The sequence below is a fragment of the Furipterus horrens genome, unplaced genomic scaffold (assembly GCF_987537825.1).
Source record: "Furipterus horrens unplaced genomic scaffold, mFurHor1.1.pri manual_scaffold_13, whole genome shotgun sequence".
Lineage (NCBI taxonomy): Eukaryota > Metazoa > Chordata > Mammalia > Chiroptera > Furipteridae > Furipterus > Furipterus horrens.
Genome location: NW_028327183.1, coordinates 45,398,711 through 45,417,263, shown reverse-complemented (window position 1 = coordinate 45,417,263; position 18,553 = coordinate 45,398,711). Strand labels below are relative to the sequence as shown.

At 52.6% G+C, this 18,553-nt stretch overlaps 1 protein-coding gene and 1 pseudogene across 1 annotated transcript; one reads left to right on the top strand and one right to left on the bottom strand.

The window, feature by feature from the left end:
- The first annotated feature begins 6,094 nt into the window (after nt 1-6,094).
- Nucleotides 6,095-12,407, top strand: LOC149994933 (F-box only protein 31-like; annotated as a pseudogene).
- Nucleotides 12,408-12,523: 116 nt separating this feature from the next.
- On the bottom strand, nt 12,524-18,553 carry LOC149994932 (speedy protein E4-like). Its single transcript, XM_090259097.1, has 7 exons — nt 18,445-18,553; nt 16,352-16,564; nt 15,644-15,702; nt 15,193-15,278; nt 13,464-13,635; nt 13,207-13,281; nt 12,524-12,553 (listed from the first exon to the last, which is right to left on the bottom strand). The coding sequence occupies exons 1-7, from the start codon at nt 18,551-18,553 to the stop codon at nt 12,524-12,526; spliced, it is 744 nt and encodes a 247-aa protein (XP_090115223.1).

The following is an 18,553-nucleotide window of genomic DNA, read 5'->3' as shown; positions in this document are numbered from 1 at the left end:
GTCATCTGTACCGGTACTAGGCGTCCCACCTTGCCCCTGCTGCTGGACTACGAATCCCAGCCATCACTGAGCTCGGGGAAGGCCGGTCTTCGGAAGCCGTAGGCACGATGTCTGCCGGGACTTGTAGTTTTTGTTGATAACTTTCATTCCAACGGCCAAAAAAAAAACAAAAACAATACTCTTAATACAGAACCTTTGCAAAATCTCGAAGAGCCCAGAGGAGAAAATGAAATTCACCGATGAGTGGTTACTGCTATATTTTATTATATTCCTGTCCTCTTTTTTTCTATGCAGATGTAAAATAAGATGCTCTTTGATAAATTAATTTTTTTCACATAACAATACATCATAAACATTGACCAGTGGTACTGATTTTTTTCCACAGCATAATTTTTAAAATTATATTTATTTTTTAAACATGAGACAAGATGCTAAAGGAACAAATGTGCCTAATGAACAGTAACTGCACCTCGTGTCCCAGCTGGCCAATTGCCATGCCCTGTCCCACAGATTCAAGTTTAATGGCTCATACTGATACATTATAAGGATGTAACACAAGTGAGTCCCAGGCTCTAGTTTCCAAATTTCCCTGCTATAAACAATCTTAGTTTCCTTGTAGGTGTAAGCTTACATTTGAGTCCAGAGGGACGCGAACCCACTGGCAAATTTCAGCCTCAAGCTTCTGCCTCTGGGTCCGCATATGGCTTTATGTAGTCCCTGTTGACCTTATAAATAAAAATCTTTTTTATTTTTATTTTTATTTTTTGCGCTGGCTGGTGTGGCTCAGTGGATTGAGTGCCAACCTGCGAACTAAAGGGTTGCCGGCTTGATTCCCAGTCAGAGTACACACCTGGGTTGCGGGCCAGCTCCCCATTTAGGGGTGCGCGAGGGACAACCACACATTGATGTTTCTCTCCCTGTCTTTCTCTCTTCCCCTCTTTCTAAAAATAAATAAATAAAATCTTTTTTAAAAATAAATAAAGTCCTTTTTTAATTTTTATTTTTCAAATCAGCAAAGGTGGGTTTACCCAGGAATAGCAAAGAATTACAATTCGGGACAAGCAAGCTATAGAAAAAACATAGGCAAATTCAACAAAGGCGACAAACATTATTTAAGGGAGAAGGAAGAGGCTGGGAGGACTTGTTTTAAAGGAAGTCCATTGGAAAAAAGCCCCCGTTCAGGGAGATGACGGTTTCTCATTGGCTGAACTGCTGGGGTAGTGGATTCCTTCTAGGAGAGGCAATGTACACCTCCTCCTGTTGGCGCCCGAAACTGATGATTCTTTCCTGTCGATTTTTTTTCTGTTGGGTCCTGTCTGTAAGTGACAATTTTTCCTGTAATTGATATCAAGTGGTACTGTACAAGAGCTCCCCCTTCTGGTCTCCTAACGTTATTTTAGTTAGGTTTTCCCTTCACTAATGTTCACATTCCTTACTACACTGGGTCATAATGATATCAATACTTAATCTGTTTCTGCCATCGGTCTATCAGCTTCCAATGGACTACTCTTTGATTGACGTATCTCCATGTCTCTCCACTCAATATAGGTAGGGGCTTGGTAAGTAATAACAGCAAACGTTCACTAATGGCTTTCTCCGTGCCGGGAATTGTGCTTAATGTCATTTAATCCTCATGGTAACCCTAGGAGTTAAGGATTAGAATGTTCTCTCTTTTAGAGAGGAAAACGAGGCTCAGAGAAGTGAGGTAATACAAGTTCATGTTTACCGAGCACAATCCAAGCGTCAGACTCTGTGCTCTTGCTTTACATGAATACTCTCATTAAATCCTCAAAGTAACCACTAAGTGCTATGTCCTGTTCTTATCCCCACTCTACAGAGGAAGAAGACAAAGATTAGATCAGTTGCCTTAACTCTCACTGCTAATTAGGTAAATCCAATGACAAATTACTAGTCACTGTGCCACGCAGCTTAAACTCATTCATTCTTTCATTCATCATGTATTTACTGAGCACTTGCTCTGCAACTGCATTATGCTACACTTTTGATATAAATCAGTTAAAAAACAAAAACAAAAAACAGAAGCAAGCAGCCCTGGTTGGTGTAGCTCAGTGGATTGAGCACCAGTTTGCAAACCAAAGGATCACCAGTTCAATTCCCGGTCAGGGCACAGGCCCTGGTTGGGAACATGCGAGAGGCAACCGATTGATGTTTTTGTTGCACATAAATGTTTGCATAAGGTTGGTTGCCTTATAAAAAATATATATATTAAGCATAAAATATATATATATATATTTTTTAAATAGCTCTGGCTGGCGTGGCTCAGTGGATTGAGTAATCAAAATAGAACGGACAGTAAAAATAAATAAATAAAATAAAATAAAATTAACAGGTGACCCTGTCAACAGCTTTCTCTTTCTCTCCATTCCTGGTCCAAACCCTTGTTACCTTTCACCTGGACAGCTGAGACTGTCCCACTTACTCATTGGTCGCCAGACCCCTTTAAAGTAGATTCTCTATTTACTAAGGCAGGAAATACTTACTGAGTATCTACAAAGTACCAGGCTTTGTTTGAGACACTAAGGATATAGCAGTAAACAAAACACACACAAAATTGATGTGTCCCAGCCAACGAAGTAACGCCATCAGGGAAGAGGGACAAAAGAATAATTAATGAAAAAATCCATAAAGTGGGCCCTGGCTGCTGTGGCTCAGTGGATTGAGCATCGGCCTGCAAGCCAAGTGTCGCTGGTTCGATTCCCAGTCAGGGCACATTACTAGGTTGCACGTCAGGTCCCCAGTTGGGGGCGCGAGTGAGCGGCAACCACACAGTGATGTTTCTCCCCCTCTCTTTCTCCTTTCCCTTCTCTTTACAAATAAATAAATGAACAAACAAATAAATTTAAAAAAATACTGTAAAGTGTAAAATCCATAACGAAAATAAATTATGGTGACAAGGCAGAGAATGAGCGAGCAAGGCAGCCCGCCTCCAAGATGGCCCCAATGATTCGTGGAGTCTCCCCCGCATCCACTCAGGGCTGGTCTCAGTGACCAACAGAACACTGTGGAAATAACAGGGTGTGGACTCCCAAGGCCCTGTCGGGTCTCTGCGTGGTGCTGTCCTGGCTTAAACCTCTGGAGAGACCCAGAGGCAGAAGCGCTCAGCTGAGCTGCTCCCATGGGATTCCTGACCCTCAGAGACTTCGAAAATACCTGTTTATGGTTTTAAGCCACTAGGTTTTGAGGATGTGACATGTGACAAGGAGAAGTCAGCCATGCGGCAAGGATGACGAAGAGGAGTGCTCCAAGCAGAGAGGAGAGCAAGTGCAAAGGCCCTGAGGCCCGAGCTCTAGACCGTTGTAAGCAAGTGCGTGAAAACGGGACATCCAGCTTCTGCCCTGGGAGATATGAATGCAACTGTCTGAAATTTTGGGTGTTGACTGGGAGAGGGATAAAGCCTGAAAACACCCTGGTTTCTTGTTGTCCTTAAACGGCTTGTAGAAGTGTTCTGAAGAGCAGAACATGATAACTGTCCAGCTCATTGGAGAATATTCTGGGCTCTGTTAGATTGTCCGCACAGGAGGCTCCTCTTTCCCTTCCTCCTGCCTGTCATTAGCGCCTGGATTCACTTGCTGCTGAGCACTGGAATCTCCCCTGGGCTCAGCGACCTAGAAGTGAGAGAGAGAGAGAGAGAGAGAGAGAGAGAGAGAGAGAGAGAGAGAGACATTTCCAACAGGCCAATCTCCAAATAGGAAGATTATCTAAATTCTCAGTCCCTTGTAGCCAGAGTTTAGACTAAGTTACAAATCCTATTTTATCTCTAATTCTCCATCCTCAATGCCATTCTCGAACCATGCATTTTCATGATGATTGTTGAAGTGTGATGACTCGGAGCCTAAAAATTTCTTCATATACCCAGGAACCTGCATCCTCGCAAGGACCCGAGGTGATTCCGTTTGGGGACCAGCGCGCATCAGAAGAGTTGTGCTTGCGTTACTCCCAGCTTGGTCCATTTGTACACGTGGAAATCTGAACTTGGAATCACACTACAAACGTTCCTGACACATCAGCATCACAAAGCATGGGCGCAGAGGCCTGCTCCGAACGCTAAGCCTGGATTCTGAGTTTAACCGTAACAGGTAGTGTGCTCTTGGCTAGCGCTACAGTCACAGTGCCTGTGTTCCTCCCAATTCAAAACGACTAGGGTGATGGTGGCTCAGTTGGTTGGAGCGTCTTCCCATACATGAAAAGGTTGTGTGTTTGTTCCCCCGTCAGGGCACATCCCTAGGCTTTGGGCTTGATCCTTTCTTAGCTCGATGTCTGTTTCTCTTTCTTCCTTCCTCTGTGTCTAAAATCCAGAAACATACCCTCGGGAGAGGATTCCTTAAAAAAGAAGTGGGGGCCTTTGGGAGGTGATTAGGTCATTGGGTGAAGCTTTACAGATGAGATTGTTGTCCTTAGAAAAGTGCCCAGAGCCACGCCTCGCCCCTTATACCATGGAAGTGCCCGGCGGGGAGTCGGCCGTCTGCCGCACAGACCAGGGTCCTCACCAGAACCCAGCTGTGCCGGCACTTGAGAAGGAAATGTCTGTGCTTTATCAGCCACCCAGCCTGTGGTCTTTTGTTGTGGCAGCCACAGGCTCTGAGAGAGCTAGTTCCCAAGGCGGAAACCAAATCTTTGCCTGTTGCTCTGCCCAAAGCTGTGAGTCTAAGGTGTGTGTGATAGTGAGCCTTGGGGGAGCAAGTATTTCTCAACCCTCGCTCATTCTGACCAACCCCCGTGACCAGCTGCTCGAGGGTAAAACGTGGCCTTGTGCAAGTGGGGAGATTGGCGAGCCAGGAGAAATGAAGAACGCAGCGGTGCTGTGGCCATAAGCCATTTGTTGGAGAGTCAGTTTGGATGAAGATCGAGCTAGTCACGGTTTACTTTTTATTGTTGGATGTAGGGACCGTAGCATGTAATAGCCTAGTGTTACACATGTACTTTCTGTAGGTACGTCCCTAGGTTGGTGTTCCTGAGGGATGTCAGGCTCAGGTGAATGAACAGCAAGAAGTAAAAACGCACTTGATGGACAAATTTGGAAACTTACTCTTCATAAAACTCACTATTTCAACAAAGCTGCTGCTTGGACACAATTGCTTCGTTTAAAATGATGTCAGCGAAATCCTGAGGCCTGGCACCCCCCATGCCACCGAGTTCCCTGGGCGTGGTGTCCGGGTATCACTTACTAGATCATTCCGCTTCTTTCTCATGACGTTTAGCTACCACACACCCCCCACCGCCAAAAACACACACACACTTTCGATCTCAAAGTTCTTTCTAAAAGGCTTTCTTTGGTTCAAGTCTAAAAGCCTTTTTTTTTTTTTTTTTTCTATTTAAAAAGTAAAATTTTCAGCTTTATTGAGATATAATTGAGAAAAATGTAGGATTTGTAAGTACGCTGCATGGTCCCACCATCTTGTTACCGGTAATGAACGTATCCATCATCTCATGTTGAAGTTCTATTCTCAGTAAATTTCAGTGATCAATAAACTGTTATTAAGTATAGTCTCATTGATTTTTAGAAATATTTATTTATTTTTTAGAGAGAAGGGAAGGGAGGGAGAAGGAGAGGGAGAGAAACATCAATGTGTGGTTGCCTTCCACACGCTCCCAACTGGGGACCTGGCCCCCAACCCAGGCCTATGCCCTGACTGCGAATGGAACCAGTGACCCTTTGGTTTGCAGTCGGGCACTCAATCCACTGAGCCACAGTAGCCAGGGCTCACATTGTTTTTCATTAGATAACGACTCTGTCATGAACAAGAACTTGATGGGCAGGGCCATGCTTGTCCCATTGTGATAGATCAGGGGTATCTTGATGTGTGTTGGCCCTGAGGTGCTCCGTGGGCCTGGAGCATGCAGACGTGGGTGGTCACTGTGAAGAGCTGCGGGTGAGGAACCTCTCTCTGCCTTGGTGCCTCAGGTAACCCTCCTGTGGACGTGCGCCCTTGTCCTTCCTACAGGTGGGACGGCTCGTTCATTATCGGTTGGATGTACCTGCCTCCCCATGGCCCTCATGTGGATGACCCAATGCGATTCAAGCCCTGGTTTAGAATTCACCTGACGGAGAAGAAATTGACCCGCGGCGGAGTGCATGTATGGCCACAGCGGGCCGCACAACGGCCACATCCAGGTGAGTGTGTGCTCGGGCTCCCTTAGGTATGGCAGCCGTGTGCAGGCGAGGGGCCAGGCCTCCTCTCTCTTCCCGGTCTTGGTGCCAGCGAGTTTGCCATGGTGTCTGTAGCTACAAGCCCGTGTCCGTAGAGATCAGGAGAAATGGGAGGAAACAGGGCTCTACCCCCACTACTTCTGTGTGTTGTTTAGTCTGTGGTGCTGTATGTCACTCCCCAAAGAGTCACTAGTTGGACCTCTCCACTGGTTCTGCATCCAGTTAAAAGCATTTGTTCTTTCCAACCACACCATTCCTCACTGTTGTTTTTTCAATACCCCTGAGACTACTAAATGATAGCGCCTTTTTCCTGCTTCAAGAATCCCCTTGGAAAAGTGCTTGTTATCCATGTTGCGCTGTGTTTCTTCAGATTGTAATCATAGGTTTTATATTATGCCATATAATATATTTCAAAAGCCATATTGAAGGAGTTTTTTTTCTAAAATAATTGTTACAACAAAATAATTTTAATGCAGTAAACTTTTTGCTAAATGGTGTCAAAGGACACGGCTTACAAAAGAAGGGGGTATTTACTACATGTCGTGAAATTTTCAGCCCATGAATAATGCTTTTATAGACATTTTCCATCAACTGCATTTCTGAGTAAAATAACATGGCATTTCTCCTACAAACTTTAACAGTTACGCATGGCGCTCAAAGGGTTAAGCCTCATTGGAATCAGAGAAGGTGTGAGGGTGCTGTGCACCTGTGGGTGGGGTGAGCATGGCTCGGGAACATGGGGTGCCCCTGCTCCCCACGGATGTGGCATCCTAGGTCAGCCACACGGCCTGGGCCCCGCGGTGGGGCGGGGAGGTGTGGGCTCTGCACCGCTGCAGCCCCGTGCGGCTCTGCCACGCTCTCCCGTCACCCTCCCCGCAGCAACGGCCTGACCTGCCGCCGCATCTACCTCCCGCCCAGCCACCCGGAGGACCTCATCAGGCCGGGCCTCTTCAAAGGCACCTACGGCAGCCACGGCCCGGAGAGTGTCGTGCTCAGCTTCCATGGGAAGCATGCCAGGGCCACGAAGATCACGGTAAGTCCTCGGGCCACCGGGCGGGTTCAGCCCTGCGCGGATTTGTCAGGCGGGTCTTGGAGCTGCACAACCTGGGCGGCAGGCACCCTGGCTCCTTGGTAGGGCCCAGACTAGAGCACCGCTTCCCCAGGATGTGGTTGGGAATCCAGGTCCTCAGGCCTGACCCAGACGCACCCAAGCTGGGTCTCAGGAGATTGTAAGCAGTTCGTCTTTCCCACACAGAGAAAACACTGATGCCCTTGCTCCACCCTGCGGATTCTCACGTAATGGGTAGCGGGCTGGGTAAGGCTTCCACAGGCTCCCCGGGTGACCCCAAGGGCTGTGACATTGGAGATCCCTGCGGTGGCGCACGGGCCCCACTGCCAGTCCCGGCTTCCATAGCTTGTGAAAGCCGTTGGAAGGTTGTTGAGCAGAGTAGGCCCTGTGTTGTCCCGTCCAGTGCCATTCAGGCTGTGCTCACCTGTCCTTTGCATAGTTTGTTGCGGAGGTGCACTAAAGCCTCCTGAAGTCCTCACGCAGCATTGCTCTTGAGCCTGTGTCCTCAGGGTCCCTCTGCGTTTGGGAAAGCCCTTTGTGACTGTGAGCCTGGAAGCAGGCCTTCATCCCTGGCACGGTGGGGCTCGCCTGCAGGGATTTCGGTGTGCTCCTGGGACTCATGTAGAACTGCAGGGCCTGGGGGATCTTCTGGGGTTCAGGCTTCGGAGCTCCTGCGTGCCAGTCAGACCAGGGTGGGCTGGCCTCTCAGGCCTGGTACCCTCCTCCTGACCCTGGGCCGGGGTGAAGTTCTCTAAGTCCCGGTCTCTTCAACTGTCATACAAGCTAGTTCCCACCTGAGGTCTTTTCTTTTTAGATTTTTATTTATTTTTAGAGAGGGAGGAATGGAGGGAGAAATAGAGGGGCGGGTCGCCTGATTTGGTTTGCAGTCTGGCACTCAATCCACTAAGCCACACCAGCCAGGCCTCATCAGAGGTCTTTGAGTACAGATCGGCCATTGTGCCTGCAGACCCCTCAGCACGTCACTAGCAATTGCTGACATTTTCTGGCCTCAAAGATCCCTTAGTTACAGAGCGAAGCAGTCCACAGGTTCCATTAGTCCCATCCGGGCTCACCAAAACTGTTGCAGAGCGAAAGGGGGTTCTTTCACGTGGCGCCTTGGTGTAAAACCCAACAACTAATGTTGAGGAAAACAGGTTTTTCTTTACAATATTCCAACCTGGGGAGGGCAGTGAGCACTTCAGCTCAGAACCCTGTTCTCCCATGGGAGCCAGCACTTCCCATGCTCCCCAAGAAGCTAGAAGCTAAAAACATGCACAGAAGTTCCCCACCCCTTATCTGTCAGCTAGCTGTCTCCTTCCGGATCCGGGTGCGATGCCATCACCCCCCGTGTAACAGTCCAGGAAAACATGTGTCATGTGGCACTGGATCATGCATGGTTCTCCCTTTGCCCTTTTAAAGTCGCATGGAGATGCTCTCAAAACCGCATGGAGAAGCTCTTCCCAAAACCACATGGAGACCCTCTTCTAAAATGGCATGGAGAACCATGCTAAAATGTCTGCTGCTTATTTTTGAAGCCCTGACTGCGTTCTTTGAGGCAGCGGATGTGGTAACCAGTTCTGAGCATTCACATCACCTTGCGCAGGCTCTGTGTGCTCTCTGTACCATTCCACGGTCCAAAAACCCCTCCCATCTTCTCGGGGCCTTGGAAGCATCAAAGGCATTTGTGTAGCAGAGACAGTAGGCACTAGCCACAGGCGTGGGAAGGCATCTGAAAAGCTGTTTCCTTTCCTCATCCCCGAACCGGCAGGCTCTGGGGATTTTTAGACACCCCCATTCTGTAACACCTACGTAGAAGGGGATGCCTGTTCAAGGTGCTAATTTTTTAAGGGCTTCTAAAATATTTTTACTTCTCAAGGGATTGCTTGTAAGTCAGGAGGAACACCAGAGTGAGCTCACCTGGCCAGAGGCAGGATGTAGGCTGCAGCCTCTTTGTGCTGGTCTCTGAGCCCTGCTGACCGCCACCCACGCACGCCACAGGGTGACCCCAACATCCCTGTGGGGCAGCAGCCGGTAGACATCGACTTCACGCACCGCGCCCAGCTGCCCGATGCCGAGAACCTCTGCAGCTTTCACGAGCTCTCCCGCATCGTCCTGGAGGTTCACGAGCAGGTGCGCCGGGAGCAGCAGCAGCAGCAGCAAGAAGACAGCACTGAGGACGGCGAGGGTGCTGGGCTCCCCACTGAGAAGGTCAGGGAGCCTGGGGACAAAGGGGCTGCAGCTTTGAAGGAGCAGCCTGTCCAGTTTGTTCTGCCCGTGGGCGTGAGCCCCATGAACGAGGTCTCCCCCTGAAGCTGCAGGATGTGGTAAGGACACGAGGGTGGGCGAAGACTTGACTGCAAGGTGGGCCTGGGCTCTTGACAGGCTGGCGTGGGGCCGTCGGGCCCCAGAATGGGAGCCTCTGAAGGCTTGGTCCGCGCCCCAGCTCAGACCCACACAGATGGCACTGTTTCCTGGGCTGACCAGTCAGCTGTCACACCCCCAGCGGGAGCCTCCGACGGGGGTTATTAGGACTGCCAGGCATGAAGACTCCTCCCAGAATGCCTCGTGTCACATAGTTACTAAGGTAGAAGGGATCCAAGCGAGGATGTGAGGCAGCATTGAAGCAGACAGCGAGGAGGAAGACTCTCCCTCAGCCCACACCTCTCCACGTAGAAAGCCTGCTTGGAGTTCACCTGGATGTCCTTGCAGGTAAGGCCTGTCGTGGGTTCTCTGTCGATGTGATGGAGGTGGTTCCAAAGTCAGATCGTTACTTCTTCATTCCACATGAGCATGGGGGTGGGAGGCAAGGGACCGCATCCACTTCACATCCTACCCACATTGCCACGTTGCCCTGCCTGAGGTGATTTTTGGCCGTGGGAGCCAGCCTGTGCTGGGACAGGTTGATGTGCTGGGGAGTGCCACCCCAGGGAGCAGCCCTCAGCCAGTGGTGGTGGGAGGTGTGCCTGAACCCCCAGGCTCTTTCCCCCTCTGAGCTGTGTTCTCTACTGTCTCCTGGGAGTCCCAGTAGGACTGCGCCACGACTGCCCACAGTGATCACCTTCCTGGAAATGTCCCCCTCCAAAGTCCCCCTCCGGAAATGTCCTTTATCCTGGCCACTTTCCTTCCCTGTCTCACTTCCGCCCTCCCTTACCAGCCCGCCTGGATTACTCCCACTAAAACCCTGGTCCTCGGCCCTTGCCTCAGGCTCTGGAATGAGGAACCATCGATAAGATAAGGTACACTGACTGGGTCTTGAGGGTGAGGGAATGTTCCGAGGGGCAGGGCCATCTGAGCTGAGACTTGAAGATGAGTCTCATCATCCTACCAGTGAAGGGTGAGAACAGAATGTCTGGGCAGAGGCACACCGTGTGGAGGCCGCCAGGTGACAGTGCGGGGTGTGCAAGCCACGTAGGAGACTCATGCTTGGGAGGGGATGGCGATAGAAGATGGAGCTGGGGCGAGACAGTGGGGGGGTTTTAGAAGATCACAAGTGCGTCACACTTGTGTTTGGGAAAAGGCATTATGGCCGAATCGATGGCCTGGGATGCAAGGTGCGAGTGGACAAGGGAGACCCCCTCAGAGGCTACGGCAGACAACGTGGCAGGGGAGGTGCTGTGGAGAACGTGGCGCTTGGGCCTCAGTGGCGGCAGTGGTGATTTTGTTCCAGGTATGGGGGAGGGTTTGGTCCCATCGTTCAGAAATCGGTCCAGATGTGCCCCAGGGCAGTGACAGCCACCTGTCTTTAATGCAGTGGCAGCTTTGCTGCAGTGACCCACCCATCAGGGTGCTGTGTAGTTTATGAGACCTGAGCCGCAGCATTCCCTGCCTGTGTGTGTTTTCTTGAAGCTGGCGCGAGGAGCCACAAGAGGGCGCTGTCTGCAAGCCTTTGGTCTGGCACTTCCTCAGAGGCCAGGACTGGAAGCTGCTGCTCCATGGCCCAGCTTGGCCTCGACTTTACCTGCTGTCTGCTGTGGCTGCGGACTGCTGTCTCCGGGTAACGCCCTGACCTCTGAGACCTTCTGGGCAGAATGTGTTCCAAACAGTTGTGAAGGGGTTTTGGGAAAGTTGTTCCCGTGATCCGTGGCACCTCGGTCTCCAGTCTGGTAGCACAAAGAAACATCTACCCCCCTCTTCTCTTTTTTCCTGCTACTCTCTTTATCCCTTCTCTGTTCCTTACTATTTACTGAGCAAGTATCGTGTAATACAGCTCCATCCGGGAAAACTTTCTACAGTGGAATATTCTAGATCAGTACCTTTCAGTAGAGGAGCCAAAAGGCACATGTGGCTATTGAGCACATGAAATGTGGTCACTGCACTTGAGGTTCTGAATTTTGATATTTGTTCCCTTGATTTTAACTGTGAACGGCCATGTGCGTGCCCTGGCTGAGAGGCTCAGTTGCTTAGAGTGGCGTTCCTGTGTGCCTAAGTTGTGGGTCCGATCCCCCATCAGGGCGCATCCAAGAAGCAGCCGGTGAATACATAAATAGGTGGAACAACGATCCACGTTGATATCACTCATTCTCTCCCCAAGGTTAATAAAAAGAAAACTTTATTTTAATGAAATAAACAGATACACAGCCGTGTGCGCTGAGCCGCTAACACACTGGGCAGCGAAACCACAGCCCTGTGGCTGCTGCTCTTGACCCGCCCTCCCTGCTGGCTCACATGACAGCACCATGGGACCCAACCGAGGTCTCATGACCCTGGTCACAGTAGTAGCTCGAGACATGCTCATCAGCTTCTTGCCTTTGAAGGCTTTTTAGTGTGAGCGCGTGGACAATGGCTTCCGTGTCTGCCTCATCTTCAGCTTGAGCTCTCAGTAGGTGCCAGGTACCCTGCAGGCTCACAAGTGCTCCCCAGGTGGGGTGGCCACTCATTCGAGTGCAGGGTGGAGACCCAGGCCCCAGGAGTGTGGCAACCTGTCCGCCTCCCTTCCCACAGAGCCAGGCCAGCTCCCAGGGAGCACAGTGAGCTCGAGGCCACTCCCTGCAGGCCTTGCCTCTCCTCTGGGAAACAACGTGTCTGGTTTCCTGAGAAGAGGAGCCTGTCTGGTGGCTGTTCAGGGACCGGAGACAAGACATCATTGGAGGAAAACCATCCTTTGGAAAGATCATGCTGGAGAACGTGAGCCGAGCTGCTGCCGCAGGTGAAAGCAGCCTCAGTGAATGAACCCCGAATGTGACTGAGAAGCACCCGGAGGAATGCCTGCTGCACCGAGCCGGAGACTCTGCTGTGAGAGAATGTCAAAGAGACCGTCCAATGCACCGAGGACTGCGTGAGCCACCTCACCGAGAAGTGGTAGTGGCGTGGCGCCCCTTAGGGGATGTTGGGAGAAGGCCGGTGAAATGAGATAGGCTCCCAAGAGGCCGCCCACTTCTCAGATGGGAAGAATCCCAGCTCTGCCCAGCAGAGGGTCGGTGCATTCTGAACCAAGGCCAGGGATGGGCAGTGCTGGCCCAGAGGGGCTGGTACCCGTGGTTTCTCCCCAGCCTGGGGTCTGAGACACCAACCTGGTGCCGAGGACAGTGTGCTCGAAGGATGTCCCAGTCAGGCCAGCGCAGGCCAGGGGCAGGCGGCCTTCCTGCTCTCCAGGCTGTCGCCTTCCTGCCACAGCAGCGGAAAGTTTGAAGACAAGAGAAAGAGAGTGGAGCCGGGAGCGGGGAGTGGCCCTGCCACACCAGGAGTGCGTCTCATGCCCTGTTTCATAAAGAACTCTATTCCGCAAAGCTATCATTTAGAATGGTAGGGCAGGGGAAGTGCTTTTGCGACAAGGTAAAGCTAAAGGAGTTCCGGCACATGCCTGGCTGTGTGCCTGGTGGGTGTGCTTCAGACGTGTGGCAGGGTGACGGAGAGGGATGGGGTCGACGATCATGGGCGGTGCAGTTAAATGTGTCGGGTTTCCTCCAGGGTCCACAGATGATTCCGTCTGCACCCGTGGGGACACAGCCCTCCCTCCGTTCACACCTACCTTAGCCTTCGGGGTCTGAGAAAGGAGGGCACGGTCTCGCCGCCACACCCAGAGCTGGGGATCGAAGGCCTGGATCTGGAAAGACAAAGAGTCCCTGAAAAGGTGAGGGCTCTCCATGTGGACCCACGACCCTCCCCATGTCCGGCTCCCCCCCCCCCCCCCGTCTCTCTCACCCCCCAGTCCCAGCTGTGAGGCCCAGGACCCCTTCCCTCCGCAGCCCGGCACCGCCCTCCACCAGAGCCCCGCCGCCCACCTACCTCTTCACACTCCTCCTTGGTGACCCATGCCCTGTAGCCCATGGAGCGGAAGAATTCAAACCGCTGCTTCTGGAACATGGGACGCCAGGCGCGGTTGTTGTTCCCGTAGAGGAAGAAAAAGATGGCCTCTTTAGGGGCGCAGCGGCCCTCTTCCATGTCAATGGCGAGGTAGCTGAGGAAGGCCATCAGGATGTCAGCTGAGAGCAGACAGAGAGGGGCCCTGCCTGCAGTCAGCTTCCCAGAGAGGACGCAGGCAGGACGGCCTTCACACAGGACCCGCAGGAGCCCCATGCAGGGTCGCAGAGCGCCTCCCAGGCACAAGAAGGCCCTGCTGAGCAGGCAGCTGAAGGGCCCCTCTCCTACCTTGACGATGCAGATACAGTGAACTGAGTGGGGAAGCCCACCCCCTTCGTTGACCCTGCCGTGCGCGCGCACACCCGTCTCCCTGTCGTGTGAGCCCCTGGACAGCTCCTGCGGGCAGGAGCCGACTGGCCCATCTCAGTCCTCACGGTTTCCTACCAAGTGACTGAGAGAGGACTGGGTTCCTTGGCGCATTCCCTCAGGGGCCCTTCTGAATGCTCCCATCCTCACACTCCCTGGCCCTGGAGGTGCACTTTGTAAGGTTTCATAGGACGAATGACCGAACGCTTTGTGTCCTCGTCAAGTGCAAAACTGATGCCCTCAGAGACTCAATGTCATACAGATTGTGCGACATGAAGAGGAGGGTGCCGAGTGTTTTAAGAACCCGTTGATATATATGTGCTTTTTGTTTGTTTGTTTATTTAAATTAGCAATGCTTTTCCTTTGCTACCGGGGTGCAGAAGTGAGGAGGTCCGAAGGTTTTGGCGTTTGAGTTAGTTTCAGAGGAGATTGTGTCTTTCAGTTACATACGTGTAAAAATACCGCGACCGAAAGCACAATATACAGTCAGGGAAGGGTGTTGGGAAGAGCAGCGAAACGAAGAAGGGAGTGTCAGGGTGGTCACCGGGTTTGATGGAGGGTGCAGAGAGAGCTGATTTCACAGCGAGAACTCTGGCCTCGGTTGAGAACAACATGAGCCAGTGGACTTGTTGGGTGGGGGGGTGGGGAAGTGGTTAGAGCTGTGTTTCGAAGTCCATTCAGGGAGATTGGTAAGAAAGAGCCCTGGGTCTTACTGTTTGTTCTCCTTCCCCGAGAAGATGTGTATTGATTCAGAGAGAGGGAGAGACATTGACGTGAGCGAGAAACCCGGATCGGTTGCCTCCTTCAGGAGCCCTGACCGCGACCGAACCCGCAACACTTCGGTGGACCGCACGGCACTCGAAACAGCCGAACAGGCCGGCCCGGGACCCGGGGCGAGTATTCACAATCGATCTGTGGTATGTGACGGGGGCCTGCACTGAGGAGAAGGACCGTGACATGTGGTGTCGTCGAGAGGTGTGGCGGGATGTGGGGGAGAAGACTTAGGAACGGTTCGTCTCAAGCCTGTTTACTCAGGGGAAGGGTGGTGTGAAATGTTTGTGAGGCCCTGATGTTTTCTTGTGGTTTCTTCAGTCTTGTAACGGACATTCGTGTTGTTGGGTCTTCCTAAGAACAGTGTAACAAACGCGGTAGTCCAGTCCTATCAAGTTCATCCCCAGTGTACACGGTAGAAATGGGGTAGAAAGCAGGTGAGAGGTCGGAGACCCGCTCGTGTCCCCGCGCTCCCCAGAGGATGAAAGTGACTGATGGGGTTCAGCACGGTACTCACAGGGCCAGGAAGAAGTGGATGCGCCGGTACTGCCAGGAGAACAGGACGGCGCGGCTCAAATAGGCCAGGACCATTGAGAGCAGGTACTGGTGGGAAGAGGAGGAAGACACACACGAGGACTCACATTGTGAAAGAGGAAGAAGAGCGGGATAAGGGAAAGGCTGATGCTCCCGGCATGGCAGGCGCCTAGGGTCTCAGAGATGCTCTGTGTCTGGGCCGGCCGGTATCGGGAGGGTCTCTGAGAAGCTGGAGCGAAGGGGAGTCCCCAAGAGCTGAGAGAAGAGGGACAAGCCTTGGGCTCAGGTCCCAGAAGAGCCGGGGCAGAGGCAGGGTTGCCGTCCGCACTGCGAGACACGCCTAGGTCCCCGAAGGCAGGTTGGAGGGGGAACTGTGGGCTCAGGAAACTGCCGCCTGATCCGAGGGTCGATGGTGGAGCAGGAACCCCTCTCACCTTATCTGAGATTCTCAGCTGCGCGTCCCACTCAAGGAAACGTTTGATGACAGGGTCCTCTGTGAAGAGAGGGCAAGTGTGAGCCTGATGACAGCAACGGAGTTTCCGTGGGAGCGTACCGGGCTCAAGAGGGGAAGCGTGCCGCTCTGGGGGAAGGTTGAGGAGCGGGGCGAAGGGTGAGGCTGCCAGGAAGAGGGATAGAGGAGATCGTTCCCTGGGAAAGGAAGCAGGTGTGTCACCACCCTCACCCACCCAGTCCCGGGGGACCGAGCGACACGTAGGGTGGCAGCAGCTTATCTGCGTGACTGAGATCTTAGCGACTCAGTGCTGCTCCCCCATCACGCATGAATGCACCCCTGCTCATTCATGCCAGAGCCATTCCGTCCTTTGTCTGTTGACAGTCACATCAGGGCGTGAAGTTGGCCTCCTTCTCTCCCCTTACACACGTGAAGGTATTTAGATTCAAAAGGCCAGTGAGAGCCAAGAAGTCTCCGAGGGTACAATACTCACAGGCCATGTGATTCCCAGTGCAAACCCTCCTCAAGTCTAGCCTAATCTAAGGGTCCCCACTGAGAATCGATAGGGAGCCCACCTAGGAAGGAGAGACCACCAACCAGCAGGGAGTTCTTTTCTGTTGGAAAAGTATAGTTATTCAAAGTTGTTACGTAAGAGTAGGCTAGGAGGGGGCTCTCCAGGGTATCTGCTTACTGAGAAGCCTGGCAAAGGCCTCCTGGTGTTCTCTCTGGACCGTTGTACCGCGCTTCCTTTTCAGGGTCATTTTGAGACCGTCCCGGTCCTCCACGAGCCAGGTGTTGTTAGGCGTGGGGACGGTCTCCTCCTGTGCCTCCCGCCTCGCTGTTCGCCCCCTCTTCCTCTTTGCCGTGGTGGTCTGAGCAGGGCGGTTGGAATCCACAGAGGGGCCTGAGTAAAGAACCCAGGGCGCAATATAAGGCTTTTGCCTTTGGAATTCAGCTACTGGTCACCGAAACCTGGCCCCCTATCCACCTCACTGACGCCCCCACCCCCTACAAACCGACCCCTCCCTTCTCTCCAGTCTCATAGACTGCTGGCCTTCTCCCCGGCCGTCTTTTCATCTTCCTGCTTTGGCGGTGTCCCCGTCTCCGCCCAGCCCACCCCCAAGTTGACCTTGCTGTTTTCTCTGTCTGTGTCCTCAAAAATCTTCCTTGTTTGAGGTAGGTTCTCCCATTGGGCGGGAACGAAAGAACTGTCATGTTTTCTTCCCTTCCTGTCTCTCATTTTGAATCTCAACTCCTGAGCTCCTTGCTTGCCTCCCAGGCCGTCCTTTCATGCGGATATTCCGGTCCACAGCTCCCGAAGTCTCCTCTACATTGTGACGCTCTGAACCTCTCCTCTCTTTCCCACCCACCCTACTCAGGTACCCCTTCCTCCGTAATGGCAACCCTGTCCTACCCCTCATCCCCGTTTCCTCTCATGATGGTCCTGCCTTCACCCCAGTCTCTCTTACCACCAGGGGGCACTGTGAGGGCCAAGGGTGAGGCTGCCCAGAACACAGGGGTGCAGGGGGATCCTTCCCTGGGAAAGGAAGCAAGGGTGGCACCACCCTCACCCACCCAGCCCCGGGGGACCGAGCCACACGTAGGGTGGCAGCAGCATATCTGCGTGACTCAGATCTTAGCGACTCAGTGCTGCTCCCCCGTCACGCATGATCGCACCCCTGCTGACGCCACTCCGTCGTTTCTCTGTCGACAGTCACATCAGGGCGTGAAAATGGCCTCCTTCTCTCCCCTTACACACGTGAGGGAATTTAGATTCAAAAGGCCAGTGAGAGCTAAGAAGTCTCCGAGGGTACAATACTCACAGGCCACGTCATTCCCAGTGCAAACCCTTCTCAAGTCTAACCTAATCCTGTGTCACTTCTAAGTGTCCCCGGTGAGAATCGATAGGGAGCCCTCCTGGGAAAGGGAGCGCACCAACTAGCAGGGAGTTCTTTTCTGTTGGAAAAGTATAGTTATTCAAAGTGGTTTCTTAAGAGTAGGCTAGGAGGGTGCCCTCCAAGGTATCTGCTTACTGTGCAGCCTGGCAACGGCCTCGTGGTGTTCTCTCTGCACCGTTGCCACGCGTGTTCTTTTGAATGTCATTTTGAGACCGTCCCCGTCCTCTACGAGCCAGGTGTTGTTAGGCGCGGGGACGGTCTCCTCTTGTGCCCCCCGCCTCTCTGCTCGCCCCCTCTTCCGCTTTGCTGCGGTTGTCCGAGCAGCGGTGGTGGATTCCACACAGGCGCCTGAGTTAAGAACCCAGGGTACGTTATAAGGCTTTTGCCTTTGAAATTCAGCTATTGGTCACCAAAACCCGACCTCGTTTCCACCCCACCTCTCCCCCCGTCCCTAGAAACCAACCCCTCCATTCTTTCTTGTCTCATAGGCTACCGGCCTTCTCCCCTGCCATCTTTTCATCTTCCTCCTTTGGTGTATCCAATACTCCGCCCCTCCACCGCCCCCCATGTTCACCTTGCTGTTATTCTTCTTCTGTGTCCTCAAAGGTCTTCCTCGTTTGAGAGGATTTCTCCCATTGAAGGGGGTCAAAAGGACCGTCCTTGTTTCTTCCCTTCCCTTCTCTCATCTTTGAATCTCATCTCCTATCCCTCCTTGCTTGCCTCCCAGGCTGTCCTTTCATGGGGATCTCCTGGTCCCCAGCTCCTGTCATCTCCTGTAGTCCGGTGGTGCTCTGAATCTCTCCTTTCTTTCACACACAGCCTGCTCAGGGCCCCCTTCCTCCTTAATGTCAACCGTGCCAAATCCCGCCGCCCCCCGTTTCCTCACCTGATTGTCCTGCGTTCCCCCGAGTAAGTCTGAGCTCCATCGGGCTCCCTGAGGTGCTCGGCTCTGGGCCAAGGTGGTCACAGTTGGCACTTGAGTCAGTGTCAGCCAT

Bases quoted from the DNA above. Each gene is read 5' to 3' on its own strand.
- LOC149994932 (XM_090259097.1), bottom strand. From the start codon at position 18,553: ATGGCTGACACTGACTCAAGTGCCAACTGTGACCACCTTGGCCCAGAG. The intron at 15,703-16,351 runs GTAAGCAGATAC...CTCTCTTCACAG, and splicing joins GGCCTTTGCCAGGCTTCTCA to AGGACCCTGTCATCAAACGT. The intron at 15,279-15,643 runs GTGAGAGGGGTT...TCTTCCCACCAG, and splicing joins AGCTGAGAATCTCAGATAAG to TACCTGCTCTCAATGGTCCT.